This window comes from Grus americana, chromosome 6 (assembly GCF_028858705.1).
Source record: "Grus americana isolate bGruAme1 chromosome 6, bGruAme1.mat, whole genome shotgun sequence".
NCBI classification, from domain to species: domain Eukaryota; kingdom Metazoa; phylum Chordata; class Aves; order Gruiformes; family Gruidae; genus Grus; species Grus americana.
Window position 1 is genome coordinate 43,160,182 of NC_072857.1, and position 17,999 is coordinate 43,178,180.

The following is a 17,999-nucleotide window of genomic DNA, read 5'->3' on the forward strand; positions in this document are numbered from 1 at the left end:
ACTGAGCAGCTCCCAACAGTTAAAAAACAAACAACCCTGGCCTTGTATTTTGAAAAGACAAGTTTCTCTAGTCTGGTTTACGGCACAGCTCCACAAACAACTGCGGGACCGCTGCGGACACGCAGCGTGCAGAAGGGATGCAGCACGTGGGCGTGGGTACTGGGAGTCTCCCAAAACACTTTCTCCATCAGCAAATACACTACTGAAAGCACGGTCCCAACCCCAGCTGCAAGTCTGCTTGGGTTTAGAAACGAAATAGGGACTGGACAAATGCAGCTTTTTCCTGCAGAGAATCTTTTTTATTTCAGCAGGGGCACTCTGCTGAGCAAAGTAATGCAAGGCGGAGCGAGATGATGCAAGTGTGAGGAGCAACAAATCACATCTGGTCCGACCAACATATGACATGTATCCTTTTAGTATCCTCTTATTCCCCTTAAATTCCTTATTATTTCATATATTCACTGTTTGCTGAGGAAGAAATAATGCATAATTACATAAAGCTCTCTTATTCGGTATCAGGTTTGTTATTCTGAGAAATTTCCATCAAAGTTGTACCAGCGGATCATCTTCTTTGATGAAGCCTTTTTCTTATATAAAGACTCTGCTTTCCATCGAGTATTTTTGTTTAGCATGAAAAATTCAGCCATCTGAAAAAATTTCAGGTGCAAACCAAAAACTGCTTCAACTCAGAAATGCTGCCGAGATGTCTCCCTGGGAGTACAGCTTGGGGTGCCAAGTATCCCCACTTTGCTCTACAGTTCGCAGCTTAGCTTAGCTGCAAAAGCCAAAATTTTCCCTGTCACCAAGATTTTGCCATGTCCTTTACCTCATCTACGAAGTAATCTCATGCCTGAGCATGCAGAGAAATGCTCTTTCAAACCACTACATCTCACCACCTTTACCGACTAGACCCCTGACATGTGACTTGTGCATGTGAAATGTGTTCAACTCCTGACTATTTACACAGAGGATACACTCTGTGTAGTGTGCTCACCTGGGGTTTTATAGCCAAGCACCGCGCTGGGGAAAGCTGAATTTTACAAATTTATCATGCTGAAGTTGAAGCTGAATCCTTTCCTTACTTGATATTCACCACGTAGATCCTGTTGATAACAACCTGGAGGATGGATGCACTTTCTCAACCTTCTTGCTGTTCTCAATCATACGACATTAAAAAAAGAGGGCAGAGAAACTGGAGACTGACACCAAATCAAGAGGTGTCCTCTCCTCCTTGCTGTGTTGTCACATTTCTGCTTTAGACTACCATGCGCTCGGAGGCAAGGCTGACTACAGTGGATTCCTAAAAGGTCTACTGATGTCTTCATGACACGCAGCTGATTTCACAACTCTCAATACATGAAAAGGGAAGTCAAATTTAACTCTGCAGCAACGCTTCCACGCAGCGTGCCAATGCACCTCTTGCCAAAAAAAAAAAAAAAAAAAAAAGAAACCCCAGGTTGAAAAATACATGCTTCAGGTGAAAACTCTCCTCTGAACTTTCCAAATCCAAGCTGCAAACAGATTCTGTTATTTGCACTATTTTAGAGAAAACATAGAAATGAGGGGACCCTAACAGCAGTAAGCAATAAAGCTTGACGTTAATATCAAACGTCTTGGTATCAGTCTCAATAACTTTTATGCAGACAGCAGTATGGAAGAGGCGAGTCACCACGCGTTGCGTTTACAATGTGTATGTGTGGCACTGGTTTCAGAATTCATCCCAGGAAAATGAAGAGGGTCTCCTGCAACTACCAAAATGAGAGCTTACTGTTGAAAAACTGAAATTATATTTATGATAGACTGCAAAACCTGGCAAACCCAAGTGTTTACAATTCAAAGAGCTGCTTTTGTTAATATAATTTATAAGCAGCAATGACTATGAAGAAAGGAAAATTATTTAGCAGGCATTTGGTTTGTGACAAGCTTTTACTTGCAACCAATGGCAAGGGAGAGAAGGCGTCAACGTGTGAGAAGATGTCAGACTATCCCCAGAAAGCATTTGTCACATGCATCTCCTGCCCTGTCTCAGGAGCAATCCCAAAGGCAAGCTTGGCTTACTGCGACATCAACGCCATTTCAAGGTCTTTTGAATGGCAAGATGAACCAAGAGCTCCCCACGACCACGGTGCAGCCAAGATGGGGCAACTCACTCCTTACCACAGAGATGCTGGAAGCCACAGAGCCAGGGGCTCTCACTAGCTCTGAACTGGACACTACGGAGGAAAAGTGCTCAGGTTTGCAATAGCTCCGCCCGTGGGTTTTCCTGCACGTTCCTGGTTTCCAGGACCGCTGTGATCAGCCTGCCAAGTTTGAGGCTGGCAGCAACCCCAGGGACGCTTGCAGAGCCCTGTGGTGGTTTCACCTCTGTAGCTCGGTGACAAGCATTTGTCTGTCTGTGCAACCGCGTTCGCTGTGGTTCCTCATTCACATGCAGGGACATTTCTGCTGCTCAGCTTCAACTCAGAGCCACTCTGGGCAGGTCACGATCTGCTTGCTGCGGGCCCCCATCTAGCTGGGCTTCACGCTCATCACCTGGCAGAATGAACGGGCAGAGCTGACTTCAGTCAGCTAACCGCGATCTGTTTTCTGTTCTGGTTTTAAATCTGACTTCTCTTTGTTTTCTTAAGAGATTAAGTGAATCTCTACGACCAGCCCAGGCCTTTCACGAGCCACAGCATGCAACATCTTTACATGGAGGGTAGTCGGAGTTTCTTTTACATCAGATGACTCTGTTAGCGGCCCACACTATAAGAAGCCCATGCTTTTTGACAGTAGCACTTCTCGCAAACATCTTTTTATTTATCCTGATGGTCATATGTGCGTTCCAGACAAGAGGACCTGTTTTCCCTTGTACCTGTACCTAGGCTGGCAACCACAGAGCTCTGAGATGTCCCAGCGTTTCTGATGGTGCCTGGATTTGCTGCGTACCTGGGTCAAGACTCAGGTCACTGGTGTGACAGGTTACGTGATGCTACACCTGGTTATTTAGATGCTACGTCTTGGGTAGTAGCTTCCTACCACTTTCTCCCAGGGTTTTTTCCTAGGTGTCACATAGCCACCGCATACCAAAGTGACTACATTCACATTGGCCACTGCCACTTGGGTTAAGAGCTGGCGAGAAGAACTGCTCCTCCTAACGCTGTTCAGAAATCACACCGGCTCCGCCATGGAGCTTGCCACTTGGAAATAACCCTCAAAGACAGCTGGAGAACATGGACACAGCTGCAGAACATGCAGCCTTCTGTGAGCGTGCTGAGGATTTTAAGATGTGTTTGTGCAACTTCATCAGTCCCAGAAAACTAGGTGGTGGGGTCAAGAAAACATTGGGGAAATAAAGAGAAAGATTGAGTTACAAACTTCCGTTCGTACTCCCCACTCTGAGTAAGCACAAAACAAGGCCAGTGCATGGGCATGTAATGTTCTTTCACACAAAAGATTGTCAGAAATAATATTTTCCCTTCTTTAGTGTAGAAGAGTACTAATGACTTCCTCTTTAACAACTCGACCTAATGTTAAAGCACTTCTCAATTCCTACAGCAACGAAATGGGATGAAAAAAAATTTTTTTTGCTCTTCTCAGCAAGACATTAGCCACAACTGGAATGTTTCACGAGAAGTTAAGTAATTATTTGAAGCCAAAAAACTTACAATGAGCATGGGTGGAAAAACGCATCAAAAGGAGAATGACAAAAATACACATACTAAAGTCCCATGGAACAAGGTTAGGATACACTTAAAACAAATGCATGTATATTAATGTCCCGAAAGAGTTCCTCTGGCCACAGAAACCACCCTAACACCATACTGCAGTGCCACCAGGCACCAACACACCAGGATAATCCTGTTCTGATGCTGCCAACCCGAATGGGACTGCACTCACGGCCTTTCAGTGTTTCCCACAACTTTTCCTGGGTGTTCCTACCAGGCTGAGGAGGGTGCTAGACAGCACACTGCAACGAATCCCTCAGAGGCTGGAAGTAACAGCTTGGATTATACATATAATCCACACAGATGAGGATGTTCAGATACAAGGAGTTTTCCTGCCTGTTTAATCCTGCACCTCGAATTTATTCACAACTTTTTCAGGCTGGGACTGTGAACCTTCAGGAAAACTCAGTGGAAATTTGCAGGGCTCAGGCATACTGGAGGACTGACTACTGGACACTACGGAGCAATGCATTTTTTCAAATGGAAATGGACAAAACACGGTCATAAGTGGCAGGGAAATGTAAAAAAAAAAAAAAAAAAAAAAAGAAATATGAAAATTTGGGCCTCCTTACCCGTCATACAGTCTTTGTTCTGTGTCAAGGGGTTCTATTTGCTTCCTTCACTGGCACAAACAAAATTATTCCCATTAGCCCCAAGGAGAGGTGACAGCTAGCTACGCAAGCGAGAGATGGATTCTGTTCTGCATCACACAAAATCAACAAAATAGTCAAATGTGTTCTAGCTCAACAACTGTCTTCATATTTTTTTTTTATTTGCACTAACAGCAATGACGATGTGATAAAAGTCAAATGAATGTGACACGATTATCGTGTCGGGTGGTTGGGAGAAGTCCCTGGCATGAAGTTGGGGAATTTATTTGGTGAATTTTATTGAAAATATTATAAAAGAAACTGAAATGTCATTTTTGCAGAATCACCTTTCAACAACTTACTGTCCTAGCTTCTGAAAGGCCCTATCCATTTATGTTAGGGGGACTTAAACCAAAGTCAAACGTCTTCCTTCAGTGGAGATGCTGATTACTTGAGACACAACGAGAGGAACAAAGCAATTAGGCAACCTTCCTCCTGTATGTTTGATTTGGCATACATGGTTCACAAGAATAGTTCCAACTTAAAACACTTAATAAATTTTGAATCAGACTAACTGTGACTTGACAAAACAGCAGAGTTATTTTAATTAAAAAAATAAGTAAAATATCATCAGCTGAAAAACTTGGTGTTTCTCATCTATTTTGCAAGAACACAGAGGCTGCAAACACACAGACTCATTTCAAAAAATTGTATTGCAACTCTCCCATACTTCTGATACTTGTTAAAGGGTACTGCTGCTAAATTTTTTGGGGGGTAATCATTTGTCCATTTACAGTTTTATGAAAAAAGTAAAATCTTTCAATCTTTGTCAAAAAGGACAACGAAGAAGGAATCCGATAAAATATAAATAAAAGCACTAGTATTGGAAACAAAATATTTCATTATGGTAAAACTATTTAAAATTAAAATAATTTTAAAGTTAAAAATCAGTTAAGATTTTTAACAGGTAAGCATATCTGTTAAGATTTTTTTTTAACTGGAACATTTTTTCCCCTGTATAAAATAATACAAATCTAAATCTATTCATGGACAATGTATGTATCACAGAATCCCAGACTGGTTTGGGTCGGAAGGGACCTCTCAGCCCATCCAGTCCCACCCCCTGCCATGGGCAGGGACACCCTCCACTAGCCCAGGTTGCCCAAAGCCCCATCCAGCCTGGCCTGGAATACTTCCAGGGAGCTGGGGCAAGGATGTATACCACCAGAGGAAGCTGTCCAAATATAACTAATGCAATATATTTATTGCACTGTTTTCCTAATGCTACTTTTTTTTTGGGGGGGGGGGACATGGGGTGGAAGAATACCTCTCCTCTTTCCTAGTGATATAAATACAAACGAAAGCTGTCATGACTTGAAGTGGCTGGAATGATAGATAATGGTTTCACCTTGCCTCTGAAGCCAGCAGAAGGTCTGACACCAATTGCAGGTGAAGAATCACAGCTTTATCACTCACAGCCACCCCCACGCTCCGTCTAAGCAATGAAACGAGCCAATCCATAACCTGCACATTGACTGCAGGCATCATGCAACCCTCCGTTCTTGTCCAGCAATAAAAAGCAACAGCAAAGAAACCAATCACTCGATATATCTCACCTCGCTATCTTGTCACTGCAGGACATGGTAAGCAGCCTTTCTCCTTGCAATACGCCATCCCACGTCTGGATAGTGGTAGTAGAGCGCACAGGGATGGTCCCTTCCCCAGATTCTATTTTAGTCCGTAGTTGTCCTCTCGCTTTGCGGTTGGGATGCCTGTCCCCTTGATCTAAATGACAAAAATCACTTCCAATCAGCTGAGAAACCTTCTCAAAGGGTTTTACAGATAGCATTACAGTAAGAAGAGTCGATTAAAGCTATTTGCCTGCGTAACTGTTGGCTTGGATAACAGTTTCTATTTCTCCTTGCAAATTAGCTACAGCATCAGACATCTCTCACAAATACTGTCTTCTAAACCACATTTGCAATTAAACCAAACTTTCCATGAAGCAGCAGCACGCAGCAGGTAGCTCTTCAATTCTCTTCTGCACGTTACAGCGTTAGAATGAAGTTAACGGACAGGTCGAGAAAGGGGCAGGCAGACAGCCACCGTTAAAAGATGGAAAGAGCGAAACGGCCCAGTTAGTTCTGTACAAATCCTTGCTGACTCACTGGCTTATCTCGGCTAGCATTCAGCCTCTTCAAGACCACATGGTGGATCAGTCTACACTTAACTTCTACCACACCAGAAGAACAGCTCAGATATTCTTTTGAAGAGATCTTTGTCTAACACACGTCTACACTAAAAGGAAAGAAGACGTCTACATTTTAACTTGTACACGCTCAAAGAACACTTTAAACTCCCTTGCTCAAGCAGGGCTGCTGTCATACCCTCTTGTGCCGCTTCGTGCGGTGAGAAAATCCTTGCGTCGCCACAAGGAGATGTGCTGATATAGAGATGAAACTGCACATTCTCCTTCAGCTTAAACCCGCCTCGCTCCGACTTGATAAAAATGGATTTTTGTTGATCTTCTTTATTGCTGAAACAGAGAACAAAGCTAGAGTCAAAACTGGCTTTAACGTGTAAATAACCATAAGCTGGGCAGTCTTAATAGGCATTAAAAGCAAACACAGAATGTCTGGAAATTTTATAGTATAAATCTAACAGTTATTACAATTAATTAACAAAAATAAAAGACCATTGAGACAAGAAATAGAGAGCCGCTGACATCCCCAGATGTCAAGAGCTTTCAGGCACTTAACAGCAACTGAAACATCACCGCCCTTTAGCCCACTTAAGATTATTTTGATTTACATATTTACAGTTTACAGAATGAGTCCAAATTATTTTCCTGTCCTCCCACTCTCATGATTGACACCTAACTGAACACATGTTTTGTTAAAGTCAAACTTTAGGGCAAAGGGCCCGAGTTCTCAATGAAACATCCTAATGCAACAGGACAAGTGTTTCACATTGAAATAATTAAGGCAGATGTTTTACACAGACACCTTTTCAGCTCCCTGTGATCAGCTCGTCTCCCTTTTCCCTCCAGCTTACCTTAGATAAAGCTCAAGCTGCATGTACAGAAATTTAAGCAGGCACCGGCGAGATATAATTTCCGCATGGCAATCATTTAATGCAAGACCACGATCACTCATGTATTCACCGTTGATGCATTTTGTCCCTGTAGAAACACTTATTACCAGGGCATCTTTCACATCTGTACCTGGAAAACAGAATTTCAGGAAGAAGATGCAATTAAAATCACAAATAATCTAGCAAGTGAGAACCCAAAGGCCTTTTTGGTTTTGCTCGCTTCTTTAAAAAAAAAAAAAAAGTTTTTTCTTCCAGTGCTTTATTTAAAGCAGAAACTTCACTTAGCCATACCCTCCCTGTACCAGTAAGGTCTACAGTTCTTGTGAGTTCTTCATGTTGGAGTTCAGACAAGTTAGAAATCAAAAACCTGCAGGGCAAAAAAGGGAAAAACCTGCAGGAAGGTTTATTAAAGCCTGAGCTCCAAAGACGGTGCTTTTTACCTGAGCCTGAGGCAGCCAGCTAGCTTCCAGCATGAGCCTTCTGGCCAGCCGTGCAGATAGTCAGAGCGACTTCAGAAATCGGAAAGGCACTGATCTGTTAAAGCAGCAACACGTTGTGGAAGGGTATTAAGCCAACAACAGGAAAGGTAAGACTAGGAAATGAAGAAGTTGAAATGCTTGAATCATTGTGAAGCTTATCAGCAGTATAATGCTTCTAGAAGTGTAGTTCATGGTATTAAATCATTCCGTACAATAGAATTAAAAAAAATATTTGGGGTGTTTTCTACACAGAGAACTGTCTTTATCACACACATAAGGAAAAAAAAAAGGTCAGCTGCATGAAGAATTCAGAAAGACAGGTCAAAATGTTACATCCCTCTAGCAAAACAGCAAAAAAAAGCCCCAACAAGCCAGACTAACTCCTCTGAAGCTCCCGAGGCCTCACCAGAGTGGCCAAGCCCTGCCCAACGCCTTCTGCTGTCTTCCTCCCACGGAATAGTTACTGCGGGATGGAAAACCAGAAAAAACGCTTTTGACGCACCCTGAGCACCTAGAGTTGAGGATCTTCCCACAACCACCTGGCTGCACGACGGCGGTGCTGATATCTAAGAGGCATAGCTAATAATTAGCAAGGGAATGGGTAACTGAGTAATTAAAAAGATAACTGAGAGATGGGCTGCTTGAGCTCTCACTCCTGATGAAATATATGGCCTTAAAAAGCTGAGCCTGAGCCCAGCTGCCCCTCCTGCTCCACAGCACAAGGCTGCACAACGGGGTCATCTAATTCCAGGGGCTCACCAGACCCGTATCCAGGCAAAGATGGTTTCTAATTCTGGGTAAAGCTATTTCTTCAGTTAATCAAAATGTATTCACATATTAACTAAGTCTTAATTCTTTGGTCACGTGGCTCTTCTGGTAATTGTGGATGCAGGACTGTAATTGCAAGAAAAGCTTCTTAAATATCACAAAATATATTAAATGAAGCTACAGCACGTTCCTCACAGTGCTTTGCCTTTGGGGCAATGGTGTTGGTATCAGACCAACGTTTTGGCTGTCGCTGAAAGGTTCTTGAGGAGCGTCAAAGGCTTTCTCTCCCAACCTCCCAAAGGTGTGCCGGGGCGGGCGAGAGCCTGGGAGGGGACACAGCCGGGACAGCCGAGCCACGGTGACCAAGGGATACCCCCACACCATGAGCATCATGCTCAGCAATAAGAGCTCGGGGAAAGGAAGAGAGGACGTTTGAGGTGACGGCGTTCATCCACTCATGAGTCTTCTCGCCCTCCTTCCATTTTCTCCCCATGACCCCCCGAGAAGGCAGCATGCGAGAGGCCGGGTGGGTGTTTGCTGGCCAGGGTCAGCCCACCACAGATGTCTTGTGAGACTTTGGGCCACGCTATCCCCTTGTCACATCCCCCTGTCCCTAGAGCATGCAGGTGTCGCCTACGTGAACCAGCACCCTCAGACCTCGGCAAGGAAACGCCTGCTCGGAGGAGGAGGACCCCCCCTACAAACATCCCCACAGGAAAAGGGTCGGCGTTGCCCAAATCACCACGGGAAGCTGCTAGGCAGCCTGAAGGACCAAGAAAAATGCCCACAGCACACGCTCCATGAAGACTCAGAAGAAACCTGGCTGTACATTTATCGTGGATGTCTGTCTGACTTGTACAGCTAAGCAGGGACATTTCACGACAGGTCCAAAATGAACATCCCATCAAGGGTTCAGACGGATTGAAGACCAAGATTAATCTTGACCTGAGGAAAATTCAGCAGCAGTGCGGAGGCAGATCGGCTTAGGGCAGAACCTCAGTGTTTTGGGTGATCTGGCAGAGCCCAGACCTTACACCCGCAATCAGGAAACCATGACATTACTGCTGTTTGTGCACACGCACAGCGTCAGCTGCCAAAACATAAGCTGCTTTCTTCAGATACTTTTGCTAAAATGACAGAGACAAAGCACGAAAAATAAAATAACACAAGAATAACTCAAAGTGCAAAACCTTAAAAACTTGGAAAGCAAGCATAAATTCTTACATAATATGGCAAAATCCAAGAATGCCATCTGTGTGACCGATGCGGTGAAATTTATTTTAGATTTACGTTCAAAAAAGTTGCATGATTCATTTTAAAAGGTACGTGTGTTTTGTAGCCCATGAGTCTCAGATGACTCGATCAAGCAGAAGACAGGAACTCTGGAAACAGAGGTACTTGCACGTCTATTTTTCCTGTAATTACCTTTAGCTAAGATTTAATTGCTATATTTCGTGCACCTTGAAGATTAAATAGTAGAAATTCTTTTCAATACAGGTTGACTGAAAAAAGATAGTTTATTAGAATGCAAAAAGAGCTCTTGTATTCACGCAGTTAAAATAGTACTTTTTTCTTTTTTCTTTACCTGTTGTCATGACAATTCCAGCAAGGACTTTTCTACGTGCATGTGGAGATGTGAAATTTTCTGTCAAATCACTGAATTTATCTACAACCAAGCGTGCAACAGCATCAGCTAAAACCTGTAGGATCACACAGAAATGCACATTAGAAAATTCAGCAAATAATTTAAAAATTACAGCAGCATTAGGTTATGAAGATTTGCACTTTTAAATGATTTGACGCAGTAAATTAAACGAGTGGACACCAAGGCATCAGCAAGACGTCAAGGAGGTGGCTGGGTCCAATTTTCAGGCGTATTGAACCCTTGCAGCTCTTTGGAAGTGGAAGCAGAGCTCTGTGTGCTCCACGTCTATTAAAACAGGGTCAGACAGCCCTAAGCCAAGCATCAAAGTACCTAATGCTCATGGTCGTTATGAACATTTGAGGCTTAGGAGAACAACTGGATAGACAGATAAGTCTATGCTTTCATGCTCAAACCTCAAAACACATCATTTCAGTATTCTCAACATTGGACCTGACAAGAAGATTGGAGTGCAAAAACCAGGCTCCTCAAACCAACACGTAAACCTTTTATAACTATCAAATTAATTATCTAGCAATTACATAAATAAGAATGAATCTGTTTTCAACACTGGTTAAACCAATTCAATTTCTTATTTTTACATATACAAATCCAGGAATAGAAACTGCCAATGTATTACCCAAAATAAACTACCTCAAAATTAGGAAGGATTTATCTCTTTCACCTTCAGGAAAACTTGAACAATAACAGTCACAGCCTTGTATCTTGCCAGCAGGGTTAGCAAGCAATGTCGGTCAGACTGTAAGGGGGGCTAAATTCTAATTTTAAGGAAAACTTCAAAATAGGACGAGGAGCAGACAAGCCCGGGAGGAAGCTCAGGTTGTCTGTGTGTTGGCACCCAGCAGTATCTGAGTTGTTCTGTAGTAACCACCTGGCCCACAGGTTGACACACCAGAAGGACACAGGTGCTGTGTCCTACCTGCCAGCGCCATGCAGATGTCTTAGATACCCAAGAGCATCCAACATGGTGCTGAACACACAGGTAAGCAACTACATCAAGCCCAAAAGGATGTGGCCAAGAGTCGTCTGCTTACAAACTGGTTTTGGGCTCTCCGTAACGGAAGATCATCACTTCACCCCTCCAGAGGATTCAAGGCAAATCAATGGTGCTGATGGGCGGCACTATACAGAGCTTGGGGGCACCCACTTGAAACGGCACGAACTCTTGAACACAATCAGTTCTAAAAACAGACTGCCAGGGTCAAAAGAAAAGAACAAAAAGAGGGTTTGAAGACTGCCACCCTGATTCACCACCATTGCCTTACCAATGCTCATGAGAACCGACAGCCTAGAAATAACGTTGGAGGAGCTCTCAATGTTAACTTCCTTCTGGAAAAGCTTTAGCGGCCAAAGAAGCAATAATTAAAGCTCATGTGTCATGACTTCAGAGTTCAACAGTTTTTTCCAGAATCTGACTGGAGATTGCGACCAGCAGTCAGTGGTGACTGGGGGGGTCACATCTGCACCCAGCTTTGGTCAACGTTTTGCAATTGCACAACTTGTCGAGTCAGAAGACTCCCAACAGTGCAAATACAAATTTTCTTGACGCATTTGAATGGACTGCAACTCAGAAACTCTTATCAACAGGTTGAGAAATTTTTCAGGAACACAGTTTTGCTCAGAAGCTACGAACGTGTCTAGTCAGGCACTGTTTCTCAAATAATGTCATTTGCTGCTGGACCCAAAATTGCGTTACAGTCCGTGCTCTGACAGCACCATGACCATGCAGCACATCTGCATTTTATTGTGCTAGTACTTACCTAATGCAGAAAGCTGAACTTTAAGGTAAATACACAAAAGAAAAATAATGAATGACAGTTTTATTATCACCCTGGTTTTAGGAATGGAAAATTAATACACAAAAGGCTTAAACAATTACCCTCGCTGCAGCCATGCAGGCAGATCACTGCAGGGACAAGAAACAGAGTCCCCATTCCAGTGTTTTATCCATAGCCCCACTGCATAACTATGGATACTGCTTCCCAGATGCAAGTTTTATGCTCTCGTTTCTGTAATGCATGTATTTTTCTACTCTACATCATGACATGCTGGGCAGGAGAACACGGCTGGCAGCTGACAAGCTACCAGGCAACATAAAATCATGCTGAATGACATTATGATGGAACATACTACTGCAGAACCAGTGAAACAAAATTTTCCAAGTAGGGATGGGCCTGACCCACCAAGAGAACACATGCTTCAGAGCCTGCCAGAAAGGCTTGCCATCCAGGTAATAAACAACATGGCTCACCCCTTCTCCAAAAACAAAGTAGTAACTGGAGGAGTCTTCTCCAACGCTGAGCTACACAAAACCACAAAGTTCAGCACATACCAGAAATGGTGATTCCAAAATGCTGAACTAAAACCAAGCGGTTGCAAAGGGTGAACATAGAGGAATGCTTCTTCCAGCATCAGCGGACACGGGTAACTCACAGATCCTCAACCTGCCTAGCCAAATGGAGGCTGATGTACAGTCCCTGGCAACCAGGGCTGGCTCGGGGAGGTTCTCATCAAGAGGTGGCAACTGAAGCTGCCAGGCGTTTCTGGGAAGAAATGGCCCACTTGCCTGCCAATGCTGCCGACAAAAAGGCTGCTTGAACAGCAGTTGGGTAGGATGCTTACATACAGCATGGACACATTATCTTTTTCCAAAAAGATTATTTTTTGCACATAATGAGTAAAGCAGAGGAACCTGTGGTGTTGGTACACAAGTGAGAACACGATGAGTCCCTCTGGGAAGATGCAAGCTGGCCCAAAAGGATGGGATGGGGCTGCATCTCAAACAGCGTGGAACTAAGCTGCTGGCAAGGAAACCTTGAATGAACATGAAGCCAGACAGTGGGGAGGGCTGATAAGAAGGACCAAGCAGAACTCAAGCGAGACAAAACGACCACTAGAAATGCAAACAATACAGGAGGAACTGGAGGGGAGGGGGAAAAAAACCCCACAACAGGCAGATATATTACAGATTGCTTTATTCTATTTGATACCCAAGTTGCGTGACAACAGGTGGGTGGCGAGGAATAAACACTATTAAATGTCTGCAGATTTAGTTATTAAGGTTTTGGTCTTTTATAAGAATACTCACCTGATAAACTAGAAGCATTATCCTTTTCACCCGAGTGGTCTGTTACGTTAACATAGTTAGGAGTCACTAAGAGCATGGAGGAGATGGGAATAAGGCAGGCTATGAACAGACCACTGCAGCGCCAGGAACAAGACTCACTGACCTAAAATGATGTCCTTGCTGTCCCCATCTCAAAACCAAGCTGTCTCCACATCAAGCCCAGGCCACTGATGGGCCTGGGTAGGGATCTTTCATTACTCATTCTGACTCTACTCCTCTTCATATAAATAAATATTAATTGGAACAGAAATTGAACTCGTGTCTCACCTTCCCAGTGAGTGCCCTAACATCTGACACACGGTTCCTCTACCCTCGCTCCTGCATTAAATCATTATTCAAAGTTGGGTAATTCAAAAAAGGAAAGACCTAAAATAGCTGACAGTTTGCTCGTTAAGGCATGTGAGCTCAAAGCTATTTTGGGTGCGTTATTCCTTTCTCTGATGAAGTTACAGTGAAGCCACTTCTTTTCTATACATACAGACTGATTTTGGTTAACATACACCTTGCAGCAATGTTGTAGCAGAACCCACAATCATCCATGGTTTAAAATATTGTGAAGCTGATGAAGTTGAGGTCGGTCTGGATCCGAAGGAAGACCTTGGCAGGCCACATCGGCCCCCAGTGAATGCTGGTGAGCACGCGTGTGTCGGAGCCCAAGGCACCTCCGTGATGGAGCAGGGGCACTGCGTGGGCCAACAACACCCAGTGCTCACTGGGGAACTGACCCAAGGCCTCCCCATCTTTTGTGCTCTCCTTGGATCTCCAGTGATCCTGCCCAAGCACAAATGTTCTCCCTCAGCTTTATTTCTTCTTACCTTCACAGCTTAGGGCTTATGCGAACTTTCACAAGCTGAAGAACAGTGTCAGTGCCCACAGTAGGTAAAATCAAAGTCTGCCAGGTCCATTATCTCTCCTTGGACAGTGACCAGCACACACAATTCAGAGAAGGTGCAAACATCTCTACACTAAAAACAGGGTAATTATTTTCTAGTGCTCCAAAGTTTCCTGTGTTTACTTAAAGGACCTGCTACCTGGCAATAGATCCTCTCCCTGCTTATGCAAATGTATCTTTTACATTTTTGCCAATTCCACAGCAATTACTCCAACATATTACTCATTAATTCCCATAAACACATTCAGTATTTTTTGCTAGGTTTGAATTTGTTACATTCTCATTCTCCTGTATACTGCCTAGAGCTCTCCAGTACCCCTGCAGAAGCAGCTTTCCCAGATCTCCGATCATTTTCAACATTCATTTGTTTATCTTTTCTATATTTGAATACTTCTTTTATAGCTTCCCCCCGCCCCGGGCTGAACGAGGATTAAGATAGCACTTCAGGTAAAAGTAGCCATTGCACTACGGGTTCTCACTTCATTCCTTCTGCTTAATGTTTTCTTTCAATGCCTGTCTACAGTGATATACAGGAGAAATTAAATTTGCAACACAATGAGGTGAATGATTAGAAGTATTCCCTCTAGTGGATTTTTTAAAAATTAATTTCATTTGGAGCTACAGTCCTTATTTGTGTAGCTGAAGTTGCTTTCTCTCATGATAGTCCAGCTTCCACTGTCTAAATAACTCTATATTTAAGCTTTGATACTTACAATTCCAATTCTCTAATCTCCACCTCTTTGCATCCTGACTAATCAGTTATCTTTTTTAAGTCAGCAGTTTGAGGAAATCTGGGAAGTATCATTATAAAGCTTACATGGAGGTCTTCCTAACAGAGGCCATCAGTGGCCTAAAGAGGATGTCTCCACCAGCAGGTTCCTACCTTCTGATGGAAACCATTTCCATCAATAATGCCACCATTTCCATCAATAATGCTGGCAGCCTGGACCAGCAGACTTCACCAAAAGTCACCAAGTGCCCTAGGGCACACCAGGATGCACACTGCACGTTCAGAACAAGTAAGATGAGACTTTTCTTCCCACAGCACATGCTTAAACAGCAGAGCCCATTACTACAAGGTGCTGTGGAAGCTAAAGGATGACAGAAGTTCAAGAAAGGGTTGACATTCATGGGGGAAAACAATCCATCAAGGACTCTCAGATGGAAAGACACCATTTCTGGCTTAGAAAATCCTTGAGACGCGAAGTGCTGGAGGTTAAAGGCACATACCGGAGAAGTACAACACCAATATGCCCTTTTCTCAGTTTTTTTCAAGGCATTTGGTACTGGCCTGAGTACTTTTAGGGATGGCACCATCCCACCTTTGACAGAGGTGTGAGACCCCTGCGTGGCCTTCCTTGGGAAGCAGGGAGCATCTAAGGGAAGAGAAAAAAGGAGAGAAAACAAGTGATCTCTGGGAGACTTCTTTCTGGGTGATAAAGAGATCAAAAATGAAGAAATAGGGAAGTCCAACAGAGCATCCGCTGCTCCCAAGGTGTGCAAGGATGGCCTTGTCCCATCTCCCAAGACGTGCAAGGCACTGCTAGCAGGGACATGGCACTGGGGATAGGATGATGTGTGAGATGGAGCTTTTGCATGGCACAGTGTGGCTCTTGCTGTGGTCGAGTACTCAACAATACTCTTTTTCCCCAGAAATCAGATTTGGACTTTGCGCTAACCGTTTTCAAAAACCTGGTCACATTGACCTCCACGCTTCATCTATAAACGTGTAACCCTTTGTTCTCAGAAGAGATTTTAAAAGACTGTTCACATTTCACTGTCTTCTCCAGTTCTCATCACCTACCAACCCTGCAGACCTATGAGAAGCCATGCACTTAAACTTTTAAATGATATTAATATAAGTATGCTGAAACATGCAGGGTTTTTCTATGGAAAAGAATAAAACTTGAAGGACACACATTTTAGAGCCCTTGGTACATGGCTTATTGCAGAACACAGGTCACCCCCTCGCATTGAGGGGTGGGAGGTAGAGTGAGGATGGCTATCAATTTACAAAGTGTACCTAAACATAAAAATATTTTGGTTTTGGAGAGGCAAGCCCTATAACACAAGACTGACAACCTCTTCCATTTTAACACGCTCACTGCCAAGGTAATAAATGCACGAGCGCTGATTTTTTTTTCAGCAGGCCGTTTTCATCCGCTCCAAGGCACACGTTGAGTGACTTACTGGCTTTAACTCACTTTCCCAGCAAAAAGATTGTCCTCACCGCAGGCAACATTGCTTTGTCCCTCACAAAAGGTCAAGCTGTAAGCAAGCAGATAAAGCTTGCTTTGCAAAGACTGGTTTTAAATATATTAAACCATGGGATCAGCACCTCGGTAACCCACTCTACAGACCATAAGATTATACCTACACCCATTTTATAAGCTGATTTCTGATGTCAACTGCCCCTCTGTATCATTTGATAGCTTGCACGTGTATTTCCACATTTAATTTCCGCTGAGCGCCTGCAGCTGTTGGGAGGTATGTGATCATGGATATGCATTCCAGCCGATACCCACGACCAACGCTGGAGCAGGGATGGGATCTCCTCTCCGTCGCTTCTTCTCACGAGGCACCACAAATTAATGCACATACAGGGTTTGAACCAGCCACCCAGACAGTCAATCCCAACATCTTCATCGGCACAACCGCACTGTACTTTTTAAATTTCCACTGAGCATTTGGATTTTTCCTCCCCTTGCATGTTTCCAGCTTCCATTTTTTTCCAATCCAATCAGCATTTTATTTGGTCTACAGGTTATAATGAATCCTATTCTCATTTACATCATTCCTGTACTCTCCAATGTTTGCAGCTTCACCTACTTTAGAATTATCTCCAAATTTAACGTCTTTACACATCCTGAGTAAAAACTCTGTAAAAAAATAAAACAACTCATAGAGTTAAAAAAAAAAAAAAGAAGATAAAGCAGCACCTGAAAACATCACAAATGCTTAAATCCCTTATTAATCATTAATAGATACCAGACCAAAATCACTAATATGTAACAGACCTTGATATAATTCCAATAACTAGACAGCTAATTATAATTAAAAGCAGAGTAATACAACACAGCAAAGTGCAGAACGGAGGACGACGTCCTCATGACAGGCTGATCAAAAGCCTCTGAATAAGTAACGGACTTTGAATCGGGTCTACACGAGGCAGTACCAGCAACCTGCCCCTTCCCACCCAGCGTACCAGCACTACTCCAAAAGCCCAGGAGCACCCAGGCACTGCTCCTAAAGCCCACCAGGTTCTCCTCCACACCGGAGCAGCCTTTTTCAGCGCACACCCACGAGACAGGTGAAACGCAAGCCAGCCCTGGGGCACGCTTTGTTGTACACAACACGGGTATCAAGGTCAGTGTAGGAGCACTGGGAAAAATTAAAAATAGTGTTTCCATGGGTTGCTTTTTTGTTATTTAACACCATAGCCTAGGCTCGAACACCCTGATCGCCCCATAAGCTCTGGCACAGCTACCTGGGAGTCAGCCAAAACCTGACCAAGGCAAGGAGCTGATAAAAACCCAGCTCTGCCCAGCAGTCACCAAAGTCCCTTAAAGAAGAGAGGCTGTGTAAGCTGTTACACGTCAGTCTGCGGGGCAGAGAAACCCTCTTGGAATGTCCCCTCTTTCACGTCTCACCCCGTGCTCTTTCACACTTGTCTGTTCCGG

General features: G+C 43.7%; 1 protein-coding gene across 4 annotated transcripts in view; it reads right to left on the reverse strand.

Annotated features, from left to right (window-relative positions):
* The window catches only part of ADARB1 (adenosine deaminase RNA specific B1), an 84,829-nt gene that overhangs the window by 18,011 nt on the left and 48,819 nt on the right, over positions 1-17,999 (reverse strand). For all 4 annotated transcript variants that reach the window (XR_008577624.1, XM_054829815.1, XM_054829816.1 and 1 more), the window contains 4 exons: positions 10,223-10,337; positions 7,352-7,520; positions 6,685-6,833; positions 5,914-6,082 (listed from right to left, as the gene is read on the reverse strand). Coding sequence is in view for 3 of the 4 variants with exons in the window: in XM_054829815.1 (XP_054685790.1) it covers positions 5,914-6,082; positions 6,685-6,833; positions 7,352-7,520; positions 10,223-10,337 (602 nt within the window). In the remaining variant the exon portion in view is untranslated. The remainder of the gene's footprint in view (positions 1-5,913; positions 6,083-6,684; positions 6,834-7,351; positions 7,521-10,222; positions 10,338-17,999) is intronic.